Raw genomic sequence first — 27,092 nt, forward strand, 5'->3', positions numbered from 1 at the left:
AATCTTTGTGGCCCGTATTCTCGCCCTGAAGAAGTCCGCAAGGGTGAAAAACGTTGGCTGTTATGTGTATACTAATGAATAAAAGGATTCACTAAAGCATTTAGAGAAAAACAGTATTTCTGTTATCGTTTTCTTTTGATGTTTCTGGGATCCAACCCTATGAGTGCTGTCTATAGATTAATGCCTCTCTTACTTTTTGTGCTTATATATTGTATTTGAGACTATAAATGGTGGCTGGTTTCTAGAGGTAGGCATTCTTGTTAGCAACTGTGTAATTAGTTACTAGTTTCTCTGACTATTTTTTGAACAAACATCGGTAGTTGGTGCAGCCCCATATACCCTGCCACCGTGCTCGTGTGTTTGAAACATGTGTAGTACATGTTAAATAAGAGTTTAAGATGGAAATAAGTTATTTCTTATGTCTCAGTAGTTTTAGCTCACTAGTCAGTGCACAAATCTAATGAAATGCTATGGTTTTTGGCACTTGTTTAAAAAAAAAAAAGGCAAGGAAAAATATATTGGTAATCGTTTTGGAGCTTGAGCCTACTTTAAATTCACATGTAATGAATCATTATACCCTCTACGGTTGGGCTCTGAAAAGCCTAAAGTTATTTGAGAATCGATAACAGGCCACGTCAGTATGATTTATGGGGTTACGGACGAGAAGCCCAAAATGCCCTACAACTGATGCACCATATTCAGATTCAATGTTCGAAACTCAAACATTTTCTTTACAAGAAAACTCTTCCAGCACAAATAATTTCTGTTAGCATAAAGCTGAAGACATCTTGTTTGTGGCATCCATTTTGTAAGCTATGTAATTCTTCTGTCTTCACTGTTGCTTGCCCTTCTATTCTGCTGGTGTCATCAACTTTAGTTAACTCCTTCTGTACTGGGCCAAAGCAATGTATGTGCTGAGCAAAGGCCTGTAGCTGCTTAAATGCACCTGGTTAAAGATGTAACTGTCAACTATTTTCTGCTGTTGTAAACTGTTCTGCTCCCCCTCCCACTTTGCTGACTAAGTGTTCTCCCATCTGCCCATGTTTGTCGGTATCTATTGCTGTGTATGCCTGTACCTTCTAATTGTAACTACATGCTTACTCTGCAACAAAGTCTGTATATAAGCACCATGGTCTGTGTATTCAATGTACTACCTCCTGAAACACTTGAGGGTGTTGTATGGACATAGTCCCGCTAATGAGTGATTAATAAACTTCTTATTTGAATTCCAGCTTCAGTGGCAATCTCTATTTTGTTGGTCTATGGACCCGTTGACAGAGACGGGTGACCCCTACACCGGTGGTGCTCATTAAAACGCACATTTTCCCAAAGGAAACACAGTTGACGCTGGTAACTTTCATTTGGGGGAAACCATCTTTCGGGGCCTCCGCTCATCTCTGTATTAGACCCTGTTGGTCCTACTGAGACTTTGTTTCCGTTATGTGAACCTGGATTTTGTATCTAAACAAATAGGCGGGGGACCAAGTTTCCCAAAATCCACTTATTTTCACAAATCCCAATCTGCGTCATTGCTAGTGCTTTTCCCTACGACTCATTTATATTACCTGGGAAAGAATCCCTTATGATAGACTTAATGTGTGGTTTGTGCCTCTATGCAGGGAGAACAAAATCAGAAAGAATAAAAAATAACATGTCTTTGGGGTAAGAACAAAAAGGTAACAGTCTTATGGCCTCGAGACCCTATTAAAAAAAAGATGTTTTCAAACATTTCACTGCTGCAACAATGCAGACCTCTTACATTGGTGCAAGCTGTAGTTTATAATGCTTACACCTATCGCCCAATGGTTATTCACTATATGTGAGGCTAACACCCACAAACACATCAAAGGGATGCTTTTATACCTTCATAGGTTTTCCACACAGCCTTGGAAACTATTGCAAGAATAACTATTGGTCTAGGTTATCGAATACCCATATCAATCATCTAAGCAGTAAATCCTAGTTTCTGGAATCCCACATTGCTTTAAACAATGTCCCCGTAAAAGCCACATGCTGACCCAATGCTCGTCATGTAAACATTAAATCTGGACAAAGTAGGCACTGTGCGTGTAGTGTTCAGCTTGCAGCAAGAACTGAAGTTTCTTTAAAATGAATAACTTCCGTGTGCAGGAAAAGTGATCTTTAATTAAAAAATAAATAAAAATAAAATAAAAGTTAGGTATTTGTGATATAGGCTTACACGTCGAAACAAGACCACTGTACTTCATCCCCATGAATGCATCCTCAAAGGGCTTTTAGAATGCTTAATGTAATACAAGACAAACTACTGTCTCTCTTCCAGCATTGGGTGTAGAAGAGCTGCTAGGAAAGGAATATATTTAACATAACACCTAATTGAAGGAATTCTTGACCATTCCCTTAATCTGTCCAAATCTTGGTTATCTGTCCTTAATTGTATGTTTTCACCTTGAAGGTTTTTAATATTCCTACCATCCCATCTTAAGCGTTCTGTAGCTAGCATGCAAATTGCTTTGAATGACCCCCCAAGCAGCTTTGACCATACCATGTTATTTCATGTTAAATTCAGTGATCCAGCGCAATGACCATGCAATGTAAAAAATACAGATTGAAATGACATCGGATCATCAAAATCACAACTTTACAAGTCTTAGGATAAAAATCTCAGTTAGACATTAAAACGAATACGCACCAAAACCCAAATGCCAGATTCCAAATTCTGTATTTTTCAAAATAAAGATCACACATTGTTTAGAGACCATCTACACAAGAGTTACCAAAAATAGTTGCCTAGGCATAAGCATACACAGGTTTGTTAATTATACACATATGGTTACAAGTGTGCTTGCAAAAAAGTTCATGGGAAATATACACAAGGCTCTGTAAATGTACACCGTGTAGTGTTACACTTCTATATTCAAACAAAGAAAATTGACAGTATGTTACATTCACTTACAAGTAGACAAAATGCAAAATACAATTTATCTTCTGTACAAAATAGAGGAAAGACTTCATTGGATATGGGCTAGGCAGGGAATCGCTGATTGAAAGGGCAAGAGAAGGGATTTGTACTCCTGCACTTTTTTTTTTTACAGTCACAAAAAAGCAAAAACAACTTTTTTCCTTTTAAGATTTAAAAAACACTATTTTGAAATGTGTCCTCCTTTGCAGAACATTTAGAAATGATTGCTACGCATTTGACTAGGTGACAAATAAAACCAAGATCTTTCCTTTTTAAACATTAACTAGTCTGTATAAAGAGAAAAAAAACATTTCCCTCCAAAGTTATCGTAAAGTTTTGGTTGAAATTACAATTTACAATATACAACACTATATGTTACGACCATAAAAGGTGTGAATATACACTGAAATGCACAGGTTTTGCTAATTTTTTCTTACCAAAAAACGGGTTTATGTTGATTCAACTTTTCCACATTTACATTACAGAGGTTTACAAATGTACAATTGTACAATCAAAAGTATGTTTCACTACTAGGGTACATTATAGATACAGATTAACAACAAAACAAGAAAATACTACACATTTTTTTATATATATATGCAAAGTCTACACCAAGTATACACTATATATTTATAGAAGCAAGACCAAGTCAGAGTTGGATTTACTGGCGTTTTTCCTCCCCCATGCAAACTCAAATTTTGCCTTTCAATGTTATTTGCAATGTATCAAAAAACATTGAAACCCCTTTTTCATTCGGAAACGCTTGGGAGACTCTTCCTTTCAAAAAGAAAATTGATTGCCAAGCTAAATTCTTTAGCACATTAAATAAATTAAAAAAAAACTTTAACAAGCTCCTTTGTAAAGGACGCCATAACATTTTGAAAGGTCTTGTTTTCTTCATATGTATAAACGCCATTCATGGATGATTTTGGTGCCGCTTGCACTAAAATTCAAATATTCCCAAGAGTTTGGAATAAAATTAAAACAAACCCAAATGGAAATCTATTTGCACAATGCGGATCAATTAAAAACGAATGGTTTAAAACAAACTACCCCGAGTGTATCCACATTTACTATACTGATACAATTTAACAAAAAAAGTGGCCACACATGTACAAGTGTTTATCTATGTACAAGTCTTCTATACACCAGTGATACTGCAGGGCAATCAGTTAATTTAAAATAAAATTATAATTAGTACATATTATGTAAAATAAAATTAAAGTAATTTACAAATGCCTTTTAAGTTTTGCGTTTAGAGCTGAGCAACCAAACAATGTCTTCTAAATGTAAAATGGAATATTATAGGTTGCTGGTAATTTAGGCAAGATGCTCCAGGAGTTTGATTTTGCTGCAGAGATGCCCGCTCTTAAATGATCCCATTTGGTGGGCCGCACATCGGTCCCAAATCTACACCGTTCTTCATATAATACTTTTCTAGCTTTGCCAGAATGTGTTTTCCGTAAGTATACTTTCTTAAGGTTGCAATATGAGGCCGGATCTACAGTGGAAAGAAAAAAAAGAAAAAAAAATATTCTGAGAATTTGTTATAGGAGCAGTGCCACGAAGAAATGCTGAGTGCAGAGAACTTCACTAGTGCAAAATGTGTTGTGGTCTCATAATTACTTGCCATCATTGCTTATTTAAGATATATGATTATATTACATTTAGATAAACAAATCAAATATGAGATATAGTTGGTTTATTAATGTGTGGAAACCTCCTAAATAACCAGTTACTTACCTTCGGTAACGTTGTTTCTGATAGAGACGATCGTTCCACAGATGCCTCACCTTTTGAATATTCTCCAGGTGTTAGACTGGATCTGGATACTTTTGAGTAGTAGCACTGCGCCCCAGTAGGCGACGCCCTGTGGCTCTGCACTCATGCCATTCCGCTTCAGAAATGACTTGCAGAGCTTGTAGAGATGCCACTCTCATGCGCTGTCACTTGCTTCTGATATTGAGTGCACCTCAAGACGCAGAGCCCCAAAAGTAAATTGTTGTGACCAATGTGCAGATACCCAGCTTTGGGATTTTACTAACGGAGAGAGTCCATTCATAGAACGGGGAGATGGGGAGGTTGTGCGGAATCTGCAGATAGAGTCTCTATCATAAAAAGAGTGCTACTGAAGGGCAGTAACTTGTTTGCCTGATAGGGACTTCTAGCCACATTTTCCTCAACTTTTGAACAGTACCTATACGGAGGTAGGTCTGCAGAAGGACAAACCACTAAGTCCTATAGGACTAAGCAGGCAAAAGCCCCTCTTGGCAGACCTGACTGTCCAGACAAGAGTGCCTGGGACACCCACGTAGCCACTTGACAAATATCTAGGATAGGGACTCTGCATGCTTCTGCAGTTTTAGGAGCTTTGGCCCTGGTAGAAGGAGCACACAGTCTTTTCCGGAGGCTGCTGTTTGGTCAATGCTTAGCAGATCTTTTTTTTCCTTCAAACAATCATGTTTTGCAAGAAAAAAACAAAAATAAAACACAGAAGCTACGCATTGCTGAAAGAACGTTTGACAATCCAGACGACCAGCACATAAACAACAACAAAAATTAAACAAGGAGGGGGTTTGGGGGGGTAGTGATAAGAGGAAAACAAAAACAGTATGGAAGGGCAAACACTCCATAAATATCAGGCAACGGTAAAGAAGAACAAGTTATAGATTACTTACCTTAGTATTACCCCCCCAGGCGTAAGACTGGTTACAGAGAATTTTTCTGTAGCAGTACCCCTGCGCGTCGGTCGACTCCGCGTCTGTCGTCGTGGTCGCCGGCATGATGTTGCGGTGTCTACTTAGACGCCACTTCTGTGCGTTGACGTCAGGTCTGACACGTCTTTCCATGGCATTGAGATCTTTAAGGGTAAAATGAACAATTCCTTAAATAAACTGACAATCAAACTCTACAAGAAATTGCTCTATCTGCCGAGTTCCTCCTCGCCAGCTCAGGTTAGACTAGAGTTGGGCTTAATTAACTACGAATTCTCTAACGTTGGCTCATACCTTAACCTGATGCACAAACTAAGACAGGCAGAAGCTGGCACCCTGGAACTCTTGGTCTGGAACAAAATCAGTGTGAGCAATCCGGGGGGGTCATTTGGTCGCCTCCTAAATGACTACACCCAACAAATGTCTGCCGCGGACCTTTGGGTCCTTAATCCAAGCCAGACCGCTTTCAAAATCACAATTAAAAAAGCTATAAGACTTAAATCCCTGATTACGGACAAAGCTCTCTTTGCGAAACGTTGCCATGCTTGGGCAGTAGCCAACTCCTATAAACGATTATCCCCGGCTAACTACCTTTCGACTACTTTTTCTTATCAGTTAAAGCGATGTCTGATCGCCCTAAGACTGGGAGACTGGCGCTTCCTTCAAAATCTCCCTGTATGGCGTCGAAAAAGGGATGATCAAACGTGCAGAGGGTGTAGGTCAGCAAATGAATCTTTTTTGCACGTGCTTTGTACATGCCCTTTTTTTATTCTCCAACGCAGACGCCTTCTCAGGCCAGAATGGATCAGGCTGGGAGTTCGGACTTGTAGACATGCCACTATTGCTGCTCGGTCCTTAGAGAACACTGATTTAAATATAAAATTGGCCAAATTAATTCAGCAAGTGTATAGTCTTTTAGAAAAACTGGACAATTGTGCAGACAAACATGTACTTTAACCTCATCTGCATAATGCGGGAGTGCTAATTTCTAAATTGATACGCTGCAGTAAGCACTGATAAGAAGGCTAAATTTTACTCTGTTTTTACTTTTCCTTTTTCTTAATTTCTTTTAATCTATAAAATTGTGTTAATGTGCTGAAAGAATCTTTTAAAGATATGTTTTATATATCTAAATAAAGAATTTATTACTTACGTCTTTCCATGCCAGAAGCGCAGAGCCATGCAAGACACTGACCACTGGTGCATAAAACTAGGGCCCTGGAATGAATTCCCTATCCGTAGAAGTCAGCTCTCAGAACAGGGAGGAAGGGTCGGGCGGTAAGGAATCTATAACTAAGTTATGTCTCTTAGAGATACAGAGTTACCAAAGGTAAGTAACATGTTCATCTGAAAGAGATCATTAGTTATAGATTCTTTACCTTAGAATAGATACCCCAGCAATGCCAACCCTGGAGGTGGGACTGCGAACTAAGTTCACACCAGAAAGTCCTAGAGAACAGAATGGCCAAAAAAAGCCTTCTCTCCGGACTTGGCTATCCAGGCAGTAATGTTTTGTGAACGTGTGTAGGGAAGCCCACGTGGCTACCTGGGAGATGTCAATCATCAGAACTCTTTGGGCAGAAAAGAGGATCTAGTGCGAAGGACCACTTTGTCCGGGTGAACTGCAAGAAAAAGAGGCTTAGAGGAAAGAGCCTGAAGTTCACTCACCCTGCGAGCAGATGTGATGGCAAGCAGGAAAGTTGTCTTCAAATACTAAGACTAAGAGGACAATTGTGTAGTGGCTCGAAGGGAGCACACAAGGTAAGAACAAGATTAAAGTCCCATTGGGGGATTACAAAAGGAGAAGGAGATAAGAGATGAGTAATGCCCTTTAGAAATCTTTTTACAATCGGAGACTTGAAAAGACTAGGCTGATCAGGAAGGCGCAGAAAGGCTGAGATGGCAGAACGGTAGCCTTTAAGAATGCCCAGAGCAGGGTCCTGCTGGGCCAAACATAGAATGAAGAGGAGAACCTCAGCAAGAAGGGCAGAAAGTGGATCCGCAGCCTTTGCTGTGCACCATGCTACAAATTAGTTCCATCTACAGGCATATACCGTTTTGGTGCAGGATGTCTAGCTGCCAAGATGATATTACAGACTTCGGTAGGCAGGTCGAAAGCTGTCAACTGTTGCAGCTCAATCTCCACTCAAGGAGGTGGAGGCTGGACAGGTTCGAGTGGAGTACCGTCCCCTGCTGCTCGACAGAAGATCCTCCCGTAGAGGCAGTCTGCTTGGAGGATCGATGGCCATGCTCAAGAGCTCAGGGTACCAGACTCTTCGTGCTCAGTCTGGAGCCACAAGAATGACTTGGGCCTGGTACCGCACGATCCTCTTGTGTACGCTGAGCAAAAGTGGTACAGGCGGAAAGGTGTACAGGAAGCTGCAATTCCACTCACGACAAAAAATGTCACCAAGCAAGTGCCGCCTTGGAAACTCCAACGCGCAGAACTGCTGACATTATGCATTTTCTTTGGTGGCGAACAGATCTAACCAAGGCTCTCCCCACTGCCGAAAGAGACCTTGCACCACCTCCGCGGACATAAGCCATTCGTGATCCATCATGCACCGGCGGCTGAGTTTGTCCACCCTAGCATTCATGGAACCTGCCAGGTGTTGAACCACCAGGGATATGCCCTGATGTCCCAGCCATGTCCAAACACGAAGAACCTCTTGACATAGGGTGCATGACCTGTTTGTTGCAGTACCACATGGCATTGGTGTTGTCTGTGAAGACCTGCACTACTCTTCCTTTGACTTCAGTGCAAGACCGATCGCCCGGAGGTACAAAACGTTGATATGTAGACTGGACTCCGCCAGATCTCCCTAATCTCTGCCTCTGCCATGTGGCCGCCCCAACCCAGGACTGACGCATCCGTCACTACTGTGAACTCTGGTTGGGGAAGGGAGAGGGATCTGCCGCTTACCCAATCCTGGTTCGTGAGCCACCACTACAATTGACGTGCAGTTCCCTCCGAGATCTGGACGACATCGGAAAGGTTCCCTCCGAGATCTGGACGACATCAGAAAGATTCCCAGATACTGCACACACTGGAACTTCAGGTCCCACAGCAGAGCCCGCATATGCCACCTGGAATGATCCACCAGCAGGATGGAGGATGCAGGAGGCCATGAGGCCCAGCAGCCTCAGGGTCACTCTCACTGGAATTCGGGATAGAGGCTGAAACATTGGTATCATAACCCGAATATCCCAAAATCGCTGCTCAGGAGGATAAGCCCGAAACTGCACTGATTCCAGAACTGCTCTGATGAAAAGGAGCTTCTGAGAGGGAGTCAGGTGTGACTTTGGCACGTTAATAGTGAACCCCAGCGAGTGCAAGAGATCTGCCATAGTCTGGCGAGCCTGCCTTCAACAACCTGTCGTTGAGATAGGGGAAGACTGGAACCCCTGATCTGCGCAGATGAGCTGCGACCACCGCCATCACTTTCGTGAACAGCAAAGGGGTGCTGGTAAGGCCTTAGTAGAGCACGGTAAACTGATGCTCGTGGCCTACTGTAGGTAAAGCCTGTGGCAGGCAGGACGGGGATATATGGCAGTAGGCGTCCTGCAAGTCCAACACTACCATCCAGTCCCTGGGGTCAGGGCAGACAGGACCAGAGGAAACATGAGCATCTTGAACTTTGCCTTCACGAAGACGCGGTTGAGGGCCATGAGGTCTAGGATAGGACGCAGGCCTTTGTCCTTCTTCGGTACCAGAAAGTAGTGGGAGTAGCAACCACAACCGACTTTTGGCACAGGTACCCTTTTGATAGCTCCCTTGGCCAAGAGGTGCAACTTCCTGGCAGAGAAGGGCCAAGTGATCCTCCGACATGCGATCGAAGGATGGTGGCATGGAGGAAGGGGTAGTCTCGGACTATCTGCAAAACCCACCTGTCCGACGTGATGTTTTGCCAGTGGACTAGGAGGGATTGTAGACTGCTGCAGGGGGGTTATGGGTGGACTGGCCTGCAGGCTGGCCATCAGACCTGTGTGGTTGTCCCACGTCCGCGGCTACGCAGAGGTTGGGTGGGGCACCCCTTGTGTAGCTACAAAAGAGGTGAAAGGTGGACTGCGTAGAGCGAGAGGTTGCCGCGAGGCCCAAGGACCTGACCGTAGCCCTAGAATCTTTTAAGCGCTCTAGTGCGGAGTCCACCTTGTGGCAGGACAGGCGACGGCCAACAAAGGGCATGTCCAAAAGGGTGGATTGGACATCCCCAGAGAAACCAGACATCCTCAACCAGGCATCAAGCTTCAAGGCTACTGTAGTGGAAACCGTTCTGCCTAGAGAGTCTGTGGTATTCAGCCCACACCGAATGGCGAACTTAGTTGCGTCTCGACCTTCTGCCACTGCGTGGGTGAGAACGGCCTGGGCATCCTTTTGGCACTGTGGCAACAGCTGCGCAACGAGATCCCACACCGTAAGGGAATACCAGACCAAGATGCATGCAGCGTTCACCGACGGCAGCGCTAAGCTGGTAGAAGAAAACATTATCTTCCCAAGGTGGTCCAGCTTCTTGGATTCCCTATCTGGGGAAGCAGTAGGGCATGGACCCTAAGAGACTAGGCTTGGACCACCAAGTTCTCGGGGTGGGGTGTTGGGAGAGGGGAAGTGGGTCGGCCAGGCAGTGGCGTCGGGCAATCAGTCTGTCAACAGGAGCCCCTGTGCTTGGCTTGGACCGAGTGCCCAGAAGGATGTCCGTGAGGGCTTCATTAAAAGGCAGCAGGAACTCCGAAGAGGCCGCTGCAGGTTAAAGTACCTCTTTCAGGAGGTTAGTCCTGACTGCCACCGCAGGAAGCTCAAGGCCAAAGGTCTCAGCCGCCTTACTGCGTAAGAAGCTCCCTCTTCTGTAGCCACGGTAGGGGGGGACAGCATGCCAAGGTCTGGGGAGGTATCCAAACCACTGGCATCACCCAGTTCCTCTCACAAGTTCGGCTCCTCAAGCTGGTCAGCTAAAGGTTCTCCAGACACCTCCTCACCCTCTTCTGGCTGCCACCCAGGGCGATAGGGAAAGCCAGGGATGAACAGCGGTACAAAAATACCCTCTGGCACCGGTACCATCGGGCGACGACTGTCTGGCACCGTGTCAAAATGAGGGGTGAGGCTGGGGTCGACGTCGGTTGGGGGCACAACCGGCGTTGGGGCATCGTCACTTAAATTGGCGCTGGGGAAGGCACCATGAGCGCGGCCAATCCGGATCCAGGCCTGCATCCTCGGGGCACTCTGATATACAAGGCCCAGGGCCCCCAGCCGAGTTGGTGGCGCCCAAAGGTGCCCCTCCGGAGTCAGGTTATCCAAACATGCTATGAAGAGCCTCTTAAAAGGCTCGAAGCTGGGCATGGGACGCTCAGGCACCAGGAAAAGGAGGGAAGTTCGGAGCAGTCCCAGAAGCAGGCTCCAAAGATGGAGCTGGAAAACGATGACACTCAGGGTCCTGCGTCGCGTCGGCCGAGGGGCAGGGAGAAGGCAAAGAGCGACGATGCTTCTTTACCTTCTTCTTGCGCTTTGACTTACCTGAGGAGTGTGAAGACTTCGATGATGCGTGGTGGTGGCTCTGCGATCGCTCCCGAGACCTTCATCACGACCGGGACCTCGAACGACACGGTGCAGACTGTTGGGCCTCCAAGAGCTTTCGAGACCGGTACCGCAAAGACTTTGGCTTCATCGCCCGGCAGTTGGAGCACGACTTCGGGTCATGATCGCACTCCAGGCACCAGAGGCACACAAAGTGTGGATCCGTAACGGACATCAACTTGTGACAGGAGTCACAAGGCTTGTAGCCGGTCCAATGATGGGACATTCCTCGCGCTACCAGGAGTCGAAGACTCAAAAAAGACCTAGACAAAAGTCAAAAAAAGTTTTAACAAATAACTAAGGGGCACGCTCTCTCTGGATCTGTGCTGGCTGCCACGGAAAAAGCAATAACTGACGTCAGCACGCAGGGGCGGCATCTAAGTAGGCACCGCAACGTCAACCGGGTGACCATGACTATGAACGCGGAGTCGATCGACGCCACTTACCGACGCACAGGTGTACTGCTACAGAAAAATTCTACAGATCCAGTGTGACGCCTGGGGATAATGCTAAGGTAAGGAATCTATAACTAACGGTCTCTTTCAGATATACATCACAGTAATGCTACGCAATTTAGGTGATTAACTGTCTAAACACCGCAAAGATCACCTGTAGTGAAAAGCAATCTCTAAGTGGCTGTCATATGTCCTTAGGCCTAGAAGTGACAGGCTGTAGGGATGTGTAGAAATCACTATTGGAGTCACACAATAAGTCAAATCCTTCAGCCAGGATTATATAATGGAGTACAATCGGTTGCTTGGACATGAGGAACGCAATGGCAGTGAAGCACCGCGATGCAAGGGGTAGGAGCTTAACATAACCCAGTAAGGCCTTCAATGGGTCTGGGTCGAGTGTTCGCACCATAATTAGAGATAACGTAGAACACATCTCTGCCACAGGATTGGATCACTGCACAATTCCAGGAAAACTGACAATAGTTATCATAGACTAGTTTGGCTATGCGTAGCAGATCTTAATGCAGAGCACGATCCAGTGGAGATGGTGCTCTTCTGCACTGCCTTGCCTTTTTCCGCAAATTAGTTACAGTTTTAGTTAAGTAAAGTTAAGAGAAGCCTGGCTGCCAAGAGGACATCAACCACCTCTGGAGGAAGGTTGAATAAGTCACCGCTCAATCTCGAAGCATGACGGTGGAGATTGCGAAGACCTGGTTGCAGAACCTGGCCCGCTGCTACATGAGCAGATCTTCCTGGAGGGGTAGCCTAATTGGAGACCAGATGCTCAAGCCAGAGGCTTCTGGATACAATAATTCTCCATGCCCAATCTGGAGCCACTAGGACAACTTTAAAAAACTGACCTGATCTTTGAGAACTTGAGGCAGGAGTGGTATCGGAGGAAAAGCATCTAGGACTTTGAGATTTCCATTTGAGAAGCAATGTGTCTCAGGGAAAGAGAGACACCTGGAAAACTCCAACGCATTAAAGGGCTGACATTGCAAGTTATCAACAGTGGCAAACCAATCAAGAGAAGGCTCTCTTGTGAGAAAGTGCCATCTTTCTTGCCTTGGTATGCCCCCACTTTTTTCTGAACTGCTGATGTGCTTTGACTGAGTGTGCCCTGGGTTCCTGCCAACCAGGTACCCAGGGCCTGTGTTCCTTCTCTAAAACTGAGTTGAAACTAAAACCCAATTGGCATCTCTGGCCACCTATCAGCCCCTAGTAAATGGTACCCTAGGTACCCAGGGAATGGTGACCAGAGAAGACCCCTGAGGACTGCAGCACTTATTGTGCCACCCTCAGGGGCCCTGAACCCGGACACCCACACACTGCCTTTGCAGGCTGAGTGTCTAAGTACAGAACTAAACCAAGAGCTGACATGGCACACATCCCTGTGTGCCCTGCCCCCAGAACCCACTGCCCTGGCATACTTCAATCACCCCTCTAGCTGGGTGCCCTATGCCAGTGGTGTGGGAACAGGTGCATGAGCCCTGTGCCCCTACAGTACCCAGGGCCATTCCTAGGCACTGTAAGTGCAGTGATGCCATTAAGAGTATATGGTGCTGGGAGGTTGTCATTATGAACTCCACAGTACCATAATGGCTACACTGAAGATTGACAAGTTTGGTACCAAACTTCTCAGCACATTAAACCCGCACTGATGCCAGTGTGGGATTTAATGTAAAATGCACCAGAGGGCATCTTAGAGATGCCCCCTGAAAACCTAACCTACAATCCACGTCTGGGCTGAGTGGCTGCAGAGGCTGCCACACAGCAGACATGTTGCTGGACCCCTGGGTGGAGAGCCCCCCACTCTCCTGGGCCTGCAACAATGCACATCCTGGGCGAGGTGCTAGGTCTCATCCCCCAGGATGGGCAGGGGGAAGCTTCAAAGTCATGCCGCCTCTGTGAGCTTCTCCAGCAACTGGCCCCACCAGTTCTGACTCCAACTCTGGTGGGAAGACTGGCAGGAAAAACTACATCAGGAAGGGGGCTATGCCAGCCTATGCCAACTCCACCCCTCAGGTGGGGGAGATGAGGAGAAGCACGACCCTGGGCTCCGGCCATCTTGAAGATGGGGAGCCCTGCCTAATCACGGCTAGGCTCCTGCACCCCTCCCACAGGAGAGGAGCAGGCTAGGGGGCGTACCCATCCCAGGACAGGGACATATTGGTCCGGCCCCTGCCCTTACCCTACCTATAACGCTCCTAAATTCAGTATTTAGGAGCTCCCTGAACGTTCCTGCCTCAGATCCAGATACCACAAGAAGAAAGACGATCAAGAAGAAAGACGATCAAGAAGAAAGACGATCAAGAAGAAGACGACCCGCCGCGCAGCTGCTAACAGGACGACAACAACTGACTTGTCCCCAGCCCTACCGGCCTGTCGATCCCTGAACCTGATCCTGCCTAAATCCCGGCGACTCCTGCGGACAGCCACCTTGGGACACCCGGAGGACCTGCCTGCCTTGACCCTCTTAAAGACTGGGACTCCCATCAGCAGAGGCTCTGCGGCAGCAACCCCCCTGGTGCCAGCCAGGAAGCTCCGGACCAGCCCACTCTGCACCCGCCGAGCCTGGCCCGTGCCAGAGTGATCTAAGACCACGAGGACGTCCCCCCGGCGACTGGGACCCGAAGTCCAGTGCCCAAAGACCCTCCTCGACGAACCAGACAACTGCAGACTCAGAACCAGGTGCCCCCCCAACAGCGACCAGATGAGGGTAGGCTTTTCCAACACCCAAAGACACCCCTGCACCTGGCGCTTTACAGCCCCCTGTGCCTCACTTTGGGGTACCTACCTATGCTCCAAGATCCCAACTTACCTCTCAACGTGCTGGTCGCCCCTGAGGAGTCTCCACCCCCGAGCCTGCAGCCTTTGATCCCTTTTGACCTTTTCCATTGGATAACATTGAGCGCCCGATGGCTCACAAGCACCCTGCACCCAGCCGCCCGAGCACAGCTGGCTGTGCCACCTTTGTCCTATCCTGCTTCCCCCTTTGCCCTGAGCAAGTGACCAGGAGCCCAGCTCCCACAGCCGCATGGCCTGCTAGCCAGCAGCCACCAACCGGAGGCCCTCCGTCCCCCGATGGAGAACATTGGGCCTAACTACCTCTGCACCCGCCCTGCGCCGCTGAGGGTGAACCAACTGTACCTACCTGACCCTGGGGGATCCCTGAGTCTATGCCCAGAACCACAACTGCACCAGTCGAGGACTCACCAGGAAACTGGTAACTCACTTACCTGCCCCATTGAATAACATTGACCGGTTTGACTCGAAAAATCTTCAAGTGACTACTTTTGGAAACTTGAAATATTCCTATAAAATCTTCCGAATTCCGAAATACTCACCTATGATCAGGAGGAGAGGAGCCAGTACTGTACCTTGTAGCCCAGTGCTGAAACACAAAAGTAATCCCTAGCGGGTTTACTAGTAACTTGTATTTTTTCCATAGGAATCCATTGTCTGCTTTTCTATGAAATTTCTTCGGTCTACTTTTGAAAACTAGAAATATTCTTTGAAAATCATACGAAATACTGAAACGTAATTACTTACCTGTTTTGAGTTGAGACACCAGTGCTGGCCCCAGGAGACCAGTACTGGATTACAAAAGTAACAAGATCGTACTTTACCTGCAGCCTGAATTTCCTCCCATTGGATAACATTGCCAGATTTCTGTTGAAAAGTTTTTAAGTGTGAACTTTTAAAATAGATTTCTATTCCTGAAAAATCACTACAATACCTAAAATGTTTTTGCTAAACTGGTTTCAGCTTAGACCCCAGGACTGAACCTGGGAGCCAGACATGGGATTACTAAAGTAATCTACAAAGTAATCACCTGTGTTTAAATAAGGAAATCCATTGAGCTCAATGCTAAATTGGGTATAAAATTGTGTTGCCTACTGCAACCCCTGTACCTATTGTCTTTCCAAAGTTTATTGCCTTTCTGCAAAGTACTCATCTGAGGCCTCTCATATTGAGAACAGTATATTTTTGATGCCTGTTGGTTCTAGAAATAAAACTATCTTTTGATATAAAAACAATTGGCCTGGAGTTCGGTCTTTGAGTGTGCGAAACCTTTTGCTGACTGAGTGTGTACAACAAATGCTTTACACTGTCCTCTGGTACTGCCTCACTGCTCGACCAAGCTACCACTTTAGAGAGTAAGGTCACACCTGGCTTTAACCTCCGTTATACCTCTGGGGTTTGTGGACTCTATACACACTGTACCTTATTCTGGTCCAGTACATATAGAGCCATTTTCTCACATCTCCCTATTCGCAGAAGAGACCCTGCACCACCTCCGAAAGTAAGTGCCACTAGTGATCCGCTAGGCGTCGATGGCGGAGTTTGTCCACCCTGGCATTCTAGCTTACTCCCAGGAGGATCCATTGGTGGTCCAGCCACTTCCAGAGGTATAGGGCCTCTTGGTACAGGGTCAGTGACAACACCTAACCAAATTTGTTGCATTATCACATAGCCATGGTGGTGTCAACCAGCACCTGCACCGGCCTGCCCTTCATAGAAAGAAGGAAGGCTTTCCTGTCAATTGCATAGTCATCCACTCCATATGGTTTATCTGGAGCTGGGATTATGCCAGAAACCAAAGACCTCTGAGCAACACCTCTCCCAGATGGCCGCCCCATCCCAGAAGTAATGCATTTGGTCACCACTGCCAGCTCAGCGTGTGGGAAAAGACCGGGTCTTCTACATTCCCAATCGGGGTCCCGTAGCCACCACTGCAGATCTTGTGCAGTCTCCTCTGAAATATGAAAGTGGTCAGAGATGACCCTGTGATATTTGGCCCACAGACTTTAAATCCCTCTGCAGGGCTTGCATATGCAACCTGGTGAGTTCGACTAGCTCGGTGGCATCAGTCCCAGCAGCATCAAAGTGAACCTCACTGAAATCCAGAACGAGGTTGAAAGACCTGGATCATAGACTGAATGTCCTGGACTCTTGCACAATAGGCACAAAACAAGAACTGTGTCATACAGAATGGCTCAGGAACATCTGATTAGTCAAGTATGACTTTGGTATGTTAATTGTGAGTCACAAGGATGACAGGAGGCTCACAGTAGTCTGGAGGTGGTTGACGACTGCCTGGGGCAAGACCACCTTCAATAGCCATTCATCGTGGTCGGGAAAGACAGGCAACCCTAACCTCTGAAGGAGTGCCACCACCATCATCATTTTCTTGAACAACGAAGGTGCACTGGTGAGAGCAAAGAGGAGCACAGCGAATCAAAAATGCTTCTCTCTCAGAGCAACCAGCAGGAAGCACTGAAGGGCCACAAGACCGGTATAAGGAAATAAGCATCCAACAGGTCCAGCGCCGCCATCCAGTCTCTAGGGTCCAGGGTAGACAAGACCAGGGAGAACATTTTTAATTTCTCCTTCCAGAGGAAGGTGTTGGGAGGAGGCGCAGGCCTGCTTGAGCACTAGAAAGTAGCGTGAATACCAACCATATACTACTTCAGGAGCTTTCACCCCCTCGACTGACCCTTAAGTCAAAACTCTTAGCCGTCCTGCCGCAAAATGTAAAGATGGCCCTCTGTCTATTGTTGGGGGACAGTGGACGGCGCAGAAGTTCAGAAAGGAAGGGTAGGGCATAGCATTCTTTAACAATTTGCAGGACCCTCTTGTCTGAAGTTTTGGTTAACCAACTTGGAGAGAATCTTTAGATCCCGTCTCCCACTGGGACGCTATGTTCCTCTAAAAGCATGCTCAAGGAGTTTGGTAGGTGGGGCCAGAGGTGAACAGTGGACTGGGCGACCCATTGACCTTGGCAGCGAGGGGGGCATAGAGGTCTCAACCGCAAAACTGCTGGCTTCCTGGCTTAGGCTGATGGTATGGGGCAGCTCTAACAAGATGGTGAAAGGAGTGGTAAGAGTGGTATGGTTGTCGAAGTGGGGCAGATGACACCAGAAAGCGTGCAGTAGCCGTGCTCTCCTTAATTGCAGAATCAGACATTGTAGCCGTTTCCAAACAGGTGTGTCCTGTCAAAGAGCATGCCCATAAGAGAAGAACCGTTTCAGGGGAGGTATCGAGACCACTAGCCTCCTGAAAGTCATGTCAATTACTGTTTTGGTATGGCTGAGCAAAATCATCACCTGCATCCATCTTTGTTTGAGTCTGAGGAAGCTGTAGGGTGCGTGTTCTCCTTTGTGATGGCAGTAGATCAAGCGCGGGAAGTAGAACCTCAATAGCTGTCACGCGCAGCCGAGGTTAGTCCGGCAACGAGTCAAAAGTACTTTGGGTATCTCAATGTACGACATTAATGGATTGGGCACCAACATCAAAATAACAGGGACCAGCATGGACCATAGTGCTGGAGGCGGGATTGAAGCTGGAGGTGCAGTGATGGGCTCAGAGGGTCCTTATGATGCCAAGGGCAAACCCACAGGCGCTGCGCCAGATAGAAGGACTCTCAGCTCAAACAGGCAGTCATGTGGAACTCTTCGATCTGATGTAGAGAGGCAGACTGCCCCGGAAATTCAAGTCAAGCTAGAACCAGCTGAGGGATTGACTCGGAGTCTGTGCGATTCTGGGAGAGAAATCTGGAGCCATGGCACCGTCCCCATGCCTGCCCACGCCCCCTTCAATGTTTTATGCTTCTTCTTCGACTTACCAAAGATTTAGATCTTGATAAAGACCGGCCTCTGGAACAGCTTCAGCAACGGATCTGGGACTAGGACCGTGACATAGACTGGTCTTGACACAGTCTTCTAGTGCTTGCGATGTAAAGCTTTATCAACGTGCAGTCAGTGCAGACCTTAGACTCAGGACTCTACTCCAGGCAAGCCTGATGGGGATCTGTCACAGACATTTGTTTGTGACAGACCCTACAGGGCTTAAAATCTGTAGTTTATGTTGGGGAGTGGGGGGGGGGGGGGGTGAGATCCCTTGCACACAAACATTTTGACTATAAATACTGAGGTAAGTGTCTCTGAGACACAAGCGCTCTGGATCCATGTCTGGTGGTACAGAAAGAAAGGAACGGACACCAGCACACGGGAGTGGTGCCAACATAGGCTCTACACAATTTCCAAAACAGAATGGCATCAGTGCAGTGCGGAGCCACAGAGTGCCATCTATCACTGCACAGAGGTACTGCTGCCTGGGGAATATTCAAAAGGTGAGGAATCTGCAGCTAGAAGTCACTATCAGAAATTATACCCATAAATCTTTCTCACCTAAAAGGACCAATTATTAGAATATCATGGACTACAAAGTTTCAATCAGTGTTTTGTTATCATGCATTACATTTTTGCAATCTATCTCTCTTTATTATACTATATGTAAGTCTCAAACAAAACCAGATTGGAGGCTCACACTCTTGTGCAAGGTGTCATTTATGTCACAAGGTATACTTAACATTCACCGTGTGGAACTTGTTTAATCCACTGATTGAGCTCGCCAGACCAGGCTAATAGAGCTGCACAACATAGAATGACAGGCTGTTATGAGCACCTCATAAGGTTAACGAAATATGGTACAAGTCTGACTATCTTGGTATCAGTTAAAACTCACCACCCTGTTTTTGGGCGAGACAAGGGGAAAGCATAGGACATGCGTTTTGAGAGGGTCATCTTTTCATGAAAAACAGATCAATTCCTTAACTCAATACACTTGCAGCCAAGCAAATTCTATCAAAACTACAGAAAGAGGAGTGATCTCTGTCAAACACTAAACGGGGGATCGCTCCATCTTGTGGCTATGCTTAGGGGCAGCCAAGATGGCGGTGGCAGAGACTTGGAAGATGGAGCCCCCCTCACGTTCACAATGGCATGCCCGGTTGTGGCGAGCTTTGGAAATTGAGCGCATGGCAGATATAATGGCAGATGCCCGTACAGAGTTTGACTACATTTGGAGCCCATTGTAGGGGTTGCTGCTTTTTGACGGTGGTCCCAGACTGCGTACGCTGGATCTCTTCCAGACCTAGGATGCGCTGCCCAGTGCTGTTGGCGCTGGGGCCTCTGGGATGCCTGAGACCTCTATTTCTGGCATCTGTGCGTGCCAGGGCCTTAGGCAGGAGGGGTGCTGGCCCCATTGCCCCCTTACCCCTGCCCTCCTCTGCTTGCCCATTGGACCACTCTGATTCTTAGTGCACATGAGCTATAAGTCAGGGGTTTGTTTTGTTCAGTTACTTCGTTTTTCTGTCAAATTGTGAACTCTAGTATATGTGGCGCAGATGCATCCAGTGCTACGTTGATGGCACGCTGAACTAACTATCTTAGAGGACATTTGTATCTGAACGGGGTAGACCTTGCTGAGCACTTGCTAGAAAGATGTGTTTTACCTTTAGCTACTTATCGCTCTTGGCTTACTGTACTGCTGAATTGAGTCTCACAAGTTAACATTTGAAACTGCAATAAGAAGTTTTTGACAAACAAAAACCTACAGAAAGAGGGCTGCTACTACTAACCTAGGAGGCTTTCACCCGGTAGGTCTTCTGAAAGATGCCTAAGCTTCCAAGTCTAACAAGACAGGTCAAACATTCAATGGATGTTAGAGGCAAGACATTTTGGGCAGGGAGGTATGAATTTGAGAGACCCACTTTCAGGACCTTCAGCAAATACAGGAGATGTCTTCTTCATGAAGTGGTTTTCAGGAATGTATTTGTTGAGTAACCCCAAGGACATTTGTGAGTCTGTAATGATCACAATCTTTTCATTACATCACAGACCAACTAAAGAAACACCGAGAAAGTGGCCTCCGATGAGGTCACCAGCTAATCATGCTGTAAACTCAAATCCAAGGTTATGTGAGAGGAGGTAGGTCCATTATAATTAACAGATCAAGGTAAACATGCAGTTATTGTACTTCCTCTTGTCAATTTATGAAGACAACAATTTGGGAAGCAAACATTTCTGGTATATGACATACTAGCTAGAAGTGTGCAAGACATTTTTCAAGCAGAAACATGTCCAGTGGGTCAACTTACCTTGAAACATCTGGTCCACTAGGTGGCACCATGGTGTATGCTGTATTCTCAAAGAAACTCACTTAATAAATCTAAGATAGTCATTTCAGTTGGATACGTTGTGGAGCTGAGGTTACAGGCCGATAGGAGCTATCAAGGGAAAATATCTGAGGGACACGCACACGTTTGGATTAGTCTGAGTTTTCTGGTGCTTTATGCCAAACCTTGGAAATGGAAGGAGCTGGATCTAAGAGCAGTCCCTGGATATCCCTAGCGGTCCCAACACCAGTCACAGGCAATAATCAACAAGTATATCCAAGACATAAATCCACACAATTATGAATCAGACTAGATTATTATTACAGGTTATTCTTTAGACAGGACGGTTTCTGGCATTTGATGCCTGATCATGACCACCTACAAGGGAGGCTTTGTATACAGAGTAAGAAAACATGGACCAATAACTGGCTATATCAATGAAGGTTCTGTGATTAGGCAAGTTCAAGTGTATAAACCATTGCAAATGTCTGGAGCAGCAGAATGATGACACTGGAGATGCTCTCGGAGCGGAATGTCCTGCCCAGAATTAATGATCCATGTGAACGTTTATAGAAAAAATAGTTGTTTTGACAGCAGGGCTTAATATATACTATTTTACAAGGAGGACACCAGTAGAACTGGTCAGTCTGGATGCACTTCGAAGAGCCATAAAAAAATGTAAATCAAAACAATCAATGGCTACCCCTGCTTAAAATACAGTACAGGTTTCAATGATGCAACCAGTGGAGAAACAAAATGAAGCTGAGACCAATGAACACAACAGGAACTGGAAAATGGTTCAGAATAGATGAGACACCATAGCTTTATTCTTAAAGCTGTATAAATATTTGTGCACCTACTTTATTATAATTCTAAAGAGCATGTAAGATAAACTAGAACAGGGGTCGCCAAACTTTTGTTGAATAAGAGCTACTTATATTAAAAAAATATAATCGCGAGCTACTAATATTAGTGTTTTAACACTCACTGTGAGAAGGTGGCTCTATATATACTGGACAATAAGGCAGTACAGTGTGTATAGAGTCCACAAACCCCAAAGGTTTAACAGAGGTTAAAGTCAGAACTGACCTTACTCTCCAAAGTGGTAGCTTGGTCGAGCAGCAAGGCAGTACCAGAGGACAGTGTAAAGCATTTGTTGTACACACTCAGTCAGCAAAAGGTTTCACACACTCAAGAACTGAACTCCAGGCCAATTGTTGTTATATCCTTAGATATAGTTGTTTTATTTTTAGAACCAACAGTTATAAAAATATACTTTGAGATACAAGTACTCTTAGGTAAATACTTTGCAGAGGAGCAATAAGTTTGAACGCATAATAATCACAGGTTAGCTAATGGCAATACAGTTCTGAAACACACTCTAGCATTGAGCTCAATGGATTTTCCTAGGAAAGTACAGTTGATTACTTTATGGATTACTTTGGTAGTTCCAGGACTAGATCTTGGATTCAGTCCTGGGGTCTAAGCTGAAACCAGATTAGCAAAAACGTTTTAGTTACAGTGATGATTTTTCCTGATTATAAAGCTGTTTCAAAAGTTCACACTTAGAAACTTTTCGAGGTGATTCTCACTATGTTATTCAATGGGAGGAAATTCAGGTTACAGGTAAAGTACGATCGCGTTACTTTTGTAACCAGGCACTAGTCTCCTAGGGCCAGCACTTGGGTCTTAACTCAAAACAGGTAGGTAATTGCGTTTCAGTATGTCGTACTATTTCTAAAGAATATTTTCAGTTTTCAAAAGTAGACACTTAAAAGAAATTTCATAGAAAAGCAGACACTGAGTTCCTATGGAGAAAATACAGGTTACTAGTAACCCCACTAGGGATTACTTTTGCGGTTCAGTACTGGGCTGAAAGGTAGAGTACTGGCTTCTCTCCTGATCACAGGTGAGTATTTTCGAATTCAGACTTTGGCTGATTTTATAGGAATATTTTCAGTTTTCAGAACTTCACACTTAGAAAATTTTCGAGTCAAAAATGGATCAATGTTATCCAACGGCAGGTAAGTGAATTACCGGTTTCCAGGTGAGTACTTGGTTGGTGAAGTTAGGGTTCTGGGCATAGACTCAGGGGTCCCCCAGGGTCAGGTGAGTAAAGTTAGTTCAGTCCCAGCGGCGCAGGGGCAGCTGGGTGAAGAGGTAGGTAGGCCCAATGTTATCCAATGAGGGAAATGGGGCCTCCGGTTGGTGGCTGCTGGCTAGCAGGCCACGTGGCTCTGGGAGCTGGGCTCCTGGTCACTTGCTCTGGGCAGGAGCAAGTGGATAGGGCAAAGAGGTCACAGCCAGCGGCACTTGAGCGGCTGGGTGCAGGGTGCTTTTGAGCCGTTGGGCGCTCAATGTTAACCAATGAGGATCTTGAAAAAGGAACAAAGGATGCAGGCTCGGGGACGGTGACTCTCCAGGGACGATCAGCACTTCGAGAGGTAAGTTGGGATGTTGGAGCACAGGTAGGCACCCCAAAGGGAGGCACAAGGGGCTGTAGGGCGCCGGGTGCAGGGGTGTCTTTGGGTGTCGGAAAAGCTTACCCTCGGCTGGTCGCGGTTGGGGTGGACCCTGTTTCTGAGTCTGCAGGCGTCGGTTGGTTTGTCGAGGAGGGTCTTTGGGTACTGGACTTCGGGTCCCAGTCGCCAGGGGGACGTCCTCGCGGTATTGGTTCGGGTTGGCCCGGCCCGGGCTCGGCGGGTGCAGAGTGGGCTGGTCCGGAGCTTCCTGGTGGGCACCAGGTGGATTGTTGCAGCAGAGCCTCTGCTGATGGGAGTCCCAATCGTCGAGAGGGTCAAGGCAGGCAGGTCCTCTGGGTGTCCCAAGGTTGCTGTCTGCGGAGATCACCGGGTTTAGGCAGGAGCAGGTTCCAGGATCAACAGGCCGGTAGGGCTGGGGCCAAGTCAGTTGTTGTTGTCCTGTTAGCAGCTGCACGGCGGGTCTTCTTCTTGATCTTTCTTCTTTTGGATATCGGGATCTAAGGAAGGAAGGCTCAGAGAGCCCCTAAATACTGACTTTAGGGGCGTTACAGGTAGGGCAAGGGCAGGGACCAATGGGTCCCTGTCCTGGGGTGAGTACACCCCCTAGCCTGCTCCTCTTCTGTGGGAGGGGGCAGGAGCCTAGCTGGGATTGGGCAGGACTCCCCATCTACAAGATGGCCGGGGTCGTGCTTCACCTCACCTACTCCACCTGAGGGGTGGAGTTGGCACAGGTTGGCACACCCCTCTTTCTGATGTAATTTTACCCGCCAGTCTTCCCGCCAGAGTGGGGGTCAGAACTGGTGGGGGCCAGTTGCTGGGTACAGCAAATGGTCTGGAGAAGCTCACAGAGGCGGCATGCCTTTGAAGCTTCCCCCTGCCCATCCTGGGGGAGGCGACCTAGCACCTCACCCAGGATATGCATTGTTGCAGGCCCAGGAGAGCGGGGGGCTCTCCACTCAGGGGTCCAGCAACATGTCTGCTGTGTGGCAGCCTCTGTAGCCTCTCAGCCCAGACGTGAATTGTAGGTTCGGGTTTTGGAGGGCATCTCTAAGATGCCCTCTCGTGCATTTTACATTGAATCCCACACTGGCTTCAGTGTGGGTTTAATGTGCTGAGAAGTTTGGTACCAAACTTGTCAGTCTTCAGTGTAGCCATTATGGTGCTGTGGAGTTAGTAATGACGACCTCCTAGCACCATATACTCTTAAATGGCATCACTGCACACAGTGCCCAGGGCTCATGCCCTGGTGCCCTCACCTCTGGCATAGGGCACCCAGCTAGAGGGGTGACTGAAGTATGCCAGGGCAGTGGGTTCTGTGGGCATGACACACAGGGATGTGTGCCATGTCGACTCTTGCTTTAGTTCTGTACTTAGGCACTCAGCCTGCAAAGGCAGTGTGTGGGTGCCAGTGTACAGGGTCCCTGAGGGTGGCACAAGTGCTGCAGCCCTCCGAGGTCTTCTCTCGTCACCATGCCCTGGGTACCTAGAGTACCATTTACTAGGGGCTGACAGGTGGCCAGAGATGCCAATTGGGTGTTTTGTTTCAGCATAGCTTTTCTTTGTAGGGAAGGAACACAGGCCCTGGGTACCTGGTTGTCCGGGACCCAGGGCACACTCAGTCAAAGTACATCAGCAGTTCAGAAAAAAAGTGGGGGCATACCTGGGCAAGAAAAATGGCTCTTTCTCACACTCACCACATCAGATAACATACCAATAGTGACCTACATTTAGGTCTATGTTTATCAGCAGTGGTCACCTCTGTGCATCAGGAGAGTTGCCAGCAGTAATGTAAAAAAAGGCTTAGTCAATTTGGAATGTCTATAGGTAATACATGCAGACCAAGGTGCCCCTGTGTAGGAAGATGGCTCAATATATACTATACCAAAGTAAGGTAAAGTGTGTACAGAGTCCAGGAGTCCCCCGAGGTATAGCTGCAGCTAAATTAGACAAGAACTAACAGCTCTCTTTGTGGTAGTGTTGAGGGTGTGGGGGGCGCAGTTAGGCTCATCAGGAGGGTGAGTTAAACATTTATTGTATTCACTCAATCAAGGCTGATGGCACACACTCGGACAAAATCCAGACCAATTAGCCAAGTATAACAAGCAGTTGCAATGCAATAGGTATCGCATTACTGATAGTTTGAGGTATTGGCACAGCAAATAATAATGCAACGCCATTAGCTCATACGTTCAGTAAAGCGAGACCTAGTGCATTGCAAATGCTTGCGTAGTGAGACAGGAACCAGCATTGTATGTCTCAATGCAGTACCGCAAGCTGCTCCTAGAGGTCCCTATTGAGCAAGGCACCAGCACGGCATATCTAGGTGCAGTACCGCAAGCTGCTCCTAGAGGGCCCTATTGAGCAAGGCACCAGCACTGCATGCCTAGGTGCAGTACCGCAAGCTGCTCCTAGAGGTCCCTATTGAGCAAGGAACCAGCATTGCATGTCTCGGTGCAGTACCGCAAGCTGCTCCTAGAGGTCCCTAGTGAGCAAGGCACCAGCACTGCATGTCTAGGTGCAGTACCGCAAGCTGATCCTAGAGGTCCGTAGCGAGCATCATAAACTACCCAAGAGAAACAGTACACAGCTGCTTGAATTATATGTTTAAAGTCGTATGGCTGTGGTGACATCAATGGACAGCTGATGATCCACTATAAAAAAACAAGCGCCCCCAAGTTCAGGTAAAAGAAAAGCACGTTCGCCATTATCCCATCTGAGATGGCCGTGCTGCTTAAATTTTATGCATACATATTGGTTGATTTTTACTGGGTGAGACAACAAAAAATTGGACTGCAACATTATTTACGGGCGCATGTGGCACATACTTCACATGACAACTAGTGAACCTTTGTTTGGCGCATCGAGACAATTGGAAACAAGTGGTTTGCGAGAGACTAATTCCTTGCTGACCTACAGCATTTCAGTGACGAAACCTTTTACTTGTTGGAGATGCCTAAACTAGAATACCAAGTGAAGTTCATATATTGAGGCAAGTTTCAGACAACGTGGTGAACATATAACAGAAAAAAAAACATCTCACCAGGATTGTGAGGAAGATGTGCATTTCTTTCTGGCCAAATGGCAAAGTAGGTATAAAACCCAGTTGGAGAATGAAAAGGTATTCTGAGCTGAGAAAGGTGGCGTCTCAAGTGATTAAGGATTATACTGATGGATTATACCAACGGAACCGGTGTGGCCTTCGGCAAAGGAGTAGAGGCGTTGCATGAGGACAGCAAGGGCCTATCTGGGTCAGTTGGGGAAGACCAATTAGAGACCCCGGCGGAACCATGTGGCCCGGAAGAGTTCGAGGGGGAACATGGAATCATCAAACACACTGCAGCAGCACCTCCTTGAAGTCCTCTACCTGCAGCGGAGTTGACGATGGCCTAAGGAATTGCAGAATTTTAAGTGGTTGGCTTCAGAACAAAGGACAACAGAAAGTGAAATTTAAAGTCTGGAGCAAGACCGGAAAAGGTCCCACTGACTATAGAAATATCAAAGATACAAGTGTATTTTAGCAGAGACGCATCTGGGTAACTTGGAGCTGCAAGGAACATAACACCTTATTTTCTTGACTGCAATACCTGGTGGTATTCCAAGTAAAAATCCCTAAGGGTGATTCACAGAGTTTTAAAAGGGGAGCATCTGTTAATTGGAATCCAGTGTAGTACTCTGCAGGACTTTGTTACAAAAGAAATAAGATTAAGATCCAAAAGTATATTGATTGTCTGATTCTGAAAGAGCTCTAATTGCTGCATGGATTATTCTGGTAGATCCAATTGCAAAACATTACAATAATCCAAATATACTATTACTGCTTGGAAAACCAGGAGTCTAACTTCATTAGGCAACAGATGAACTTTAAAGAGCACGCTTAAATAGTGGAAACAGAACGCAATGATGGCCTTCATTTCTCTCTCAAAAGATAGTGCTGTGTCTACAAACATACCAACATTTTTCACAGACAT

The 27,092-nt window shown here is 46.6% G+C and overlaps 1 protein-coding gene across 12 annotated transcripts in view; it reads right to left on the bottom strand.

Moving 5' to 3' along the window:
* Nucleotides 1-2,684: 2,684 nt before the first annotated feature.
* Nucleotides 2,685-27,092, bottom strand: part of PUM1 (pumilio RNA binding family member 1) — a 993,892-nt gene continuing 969,484 nt past the window's right edge. For all 12 annotated transcript variants that reach the window (XM_078681891.1, XM_078681883.1, XM_078681895.1 and 9 more), the window contains one exon: nucleotides 2,685-4,442. In XM_078681891.1, coding sequence (XP_078538017.1) covers nucleotides 4,311-4,442 — 132 coding nt within the window. In that variant the 3' untranslated portion in view covers nucleotides 2,685-4,310. The remainder of the gene's footprint in view (nucleotides 4,443-27,092) is intronic.

This window comes from Lissotriton helveticus, chromosome 3_1, assembly GCF_964261635.1.
Source record: "Lissotriton helveticus chromosome 3_1, aLisHel1.1, whole genome shotgun sequence".
NCBI lineage: Eukaryota > Metazoa > Chordata > Amphibia > Caudata > Salamandridae > Lissotriton > Lissotriton helveticus.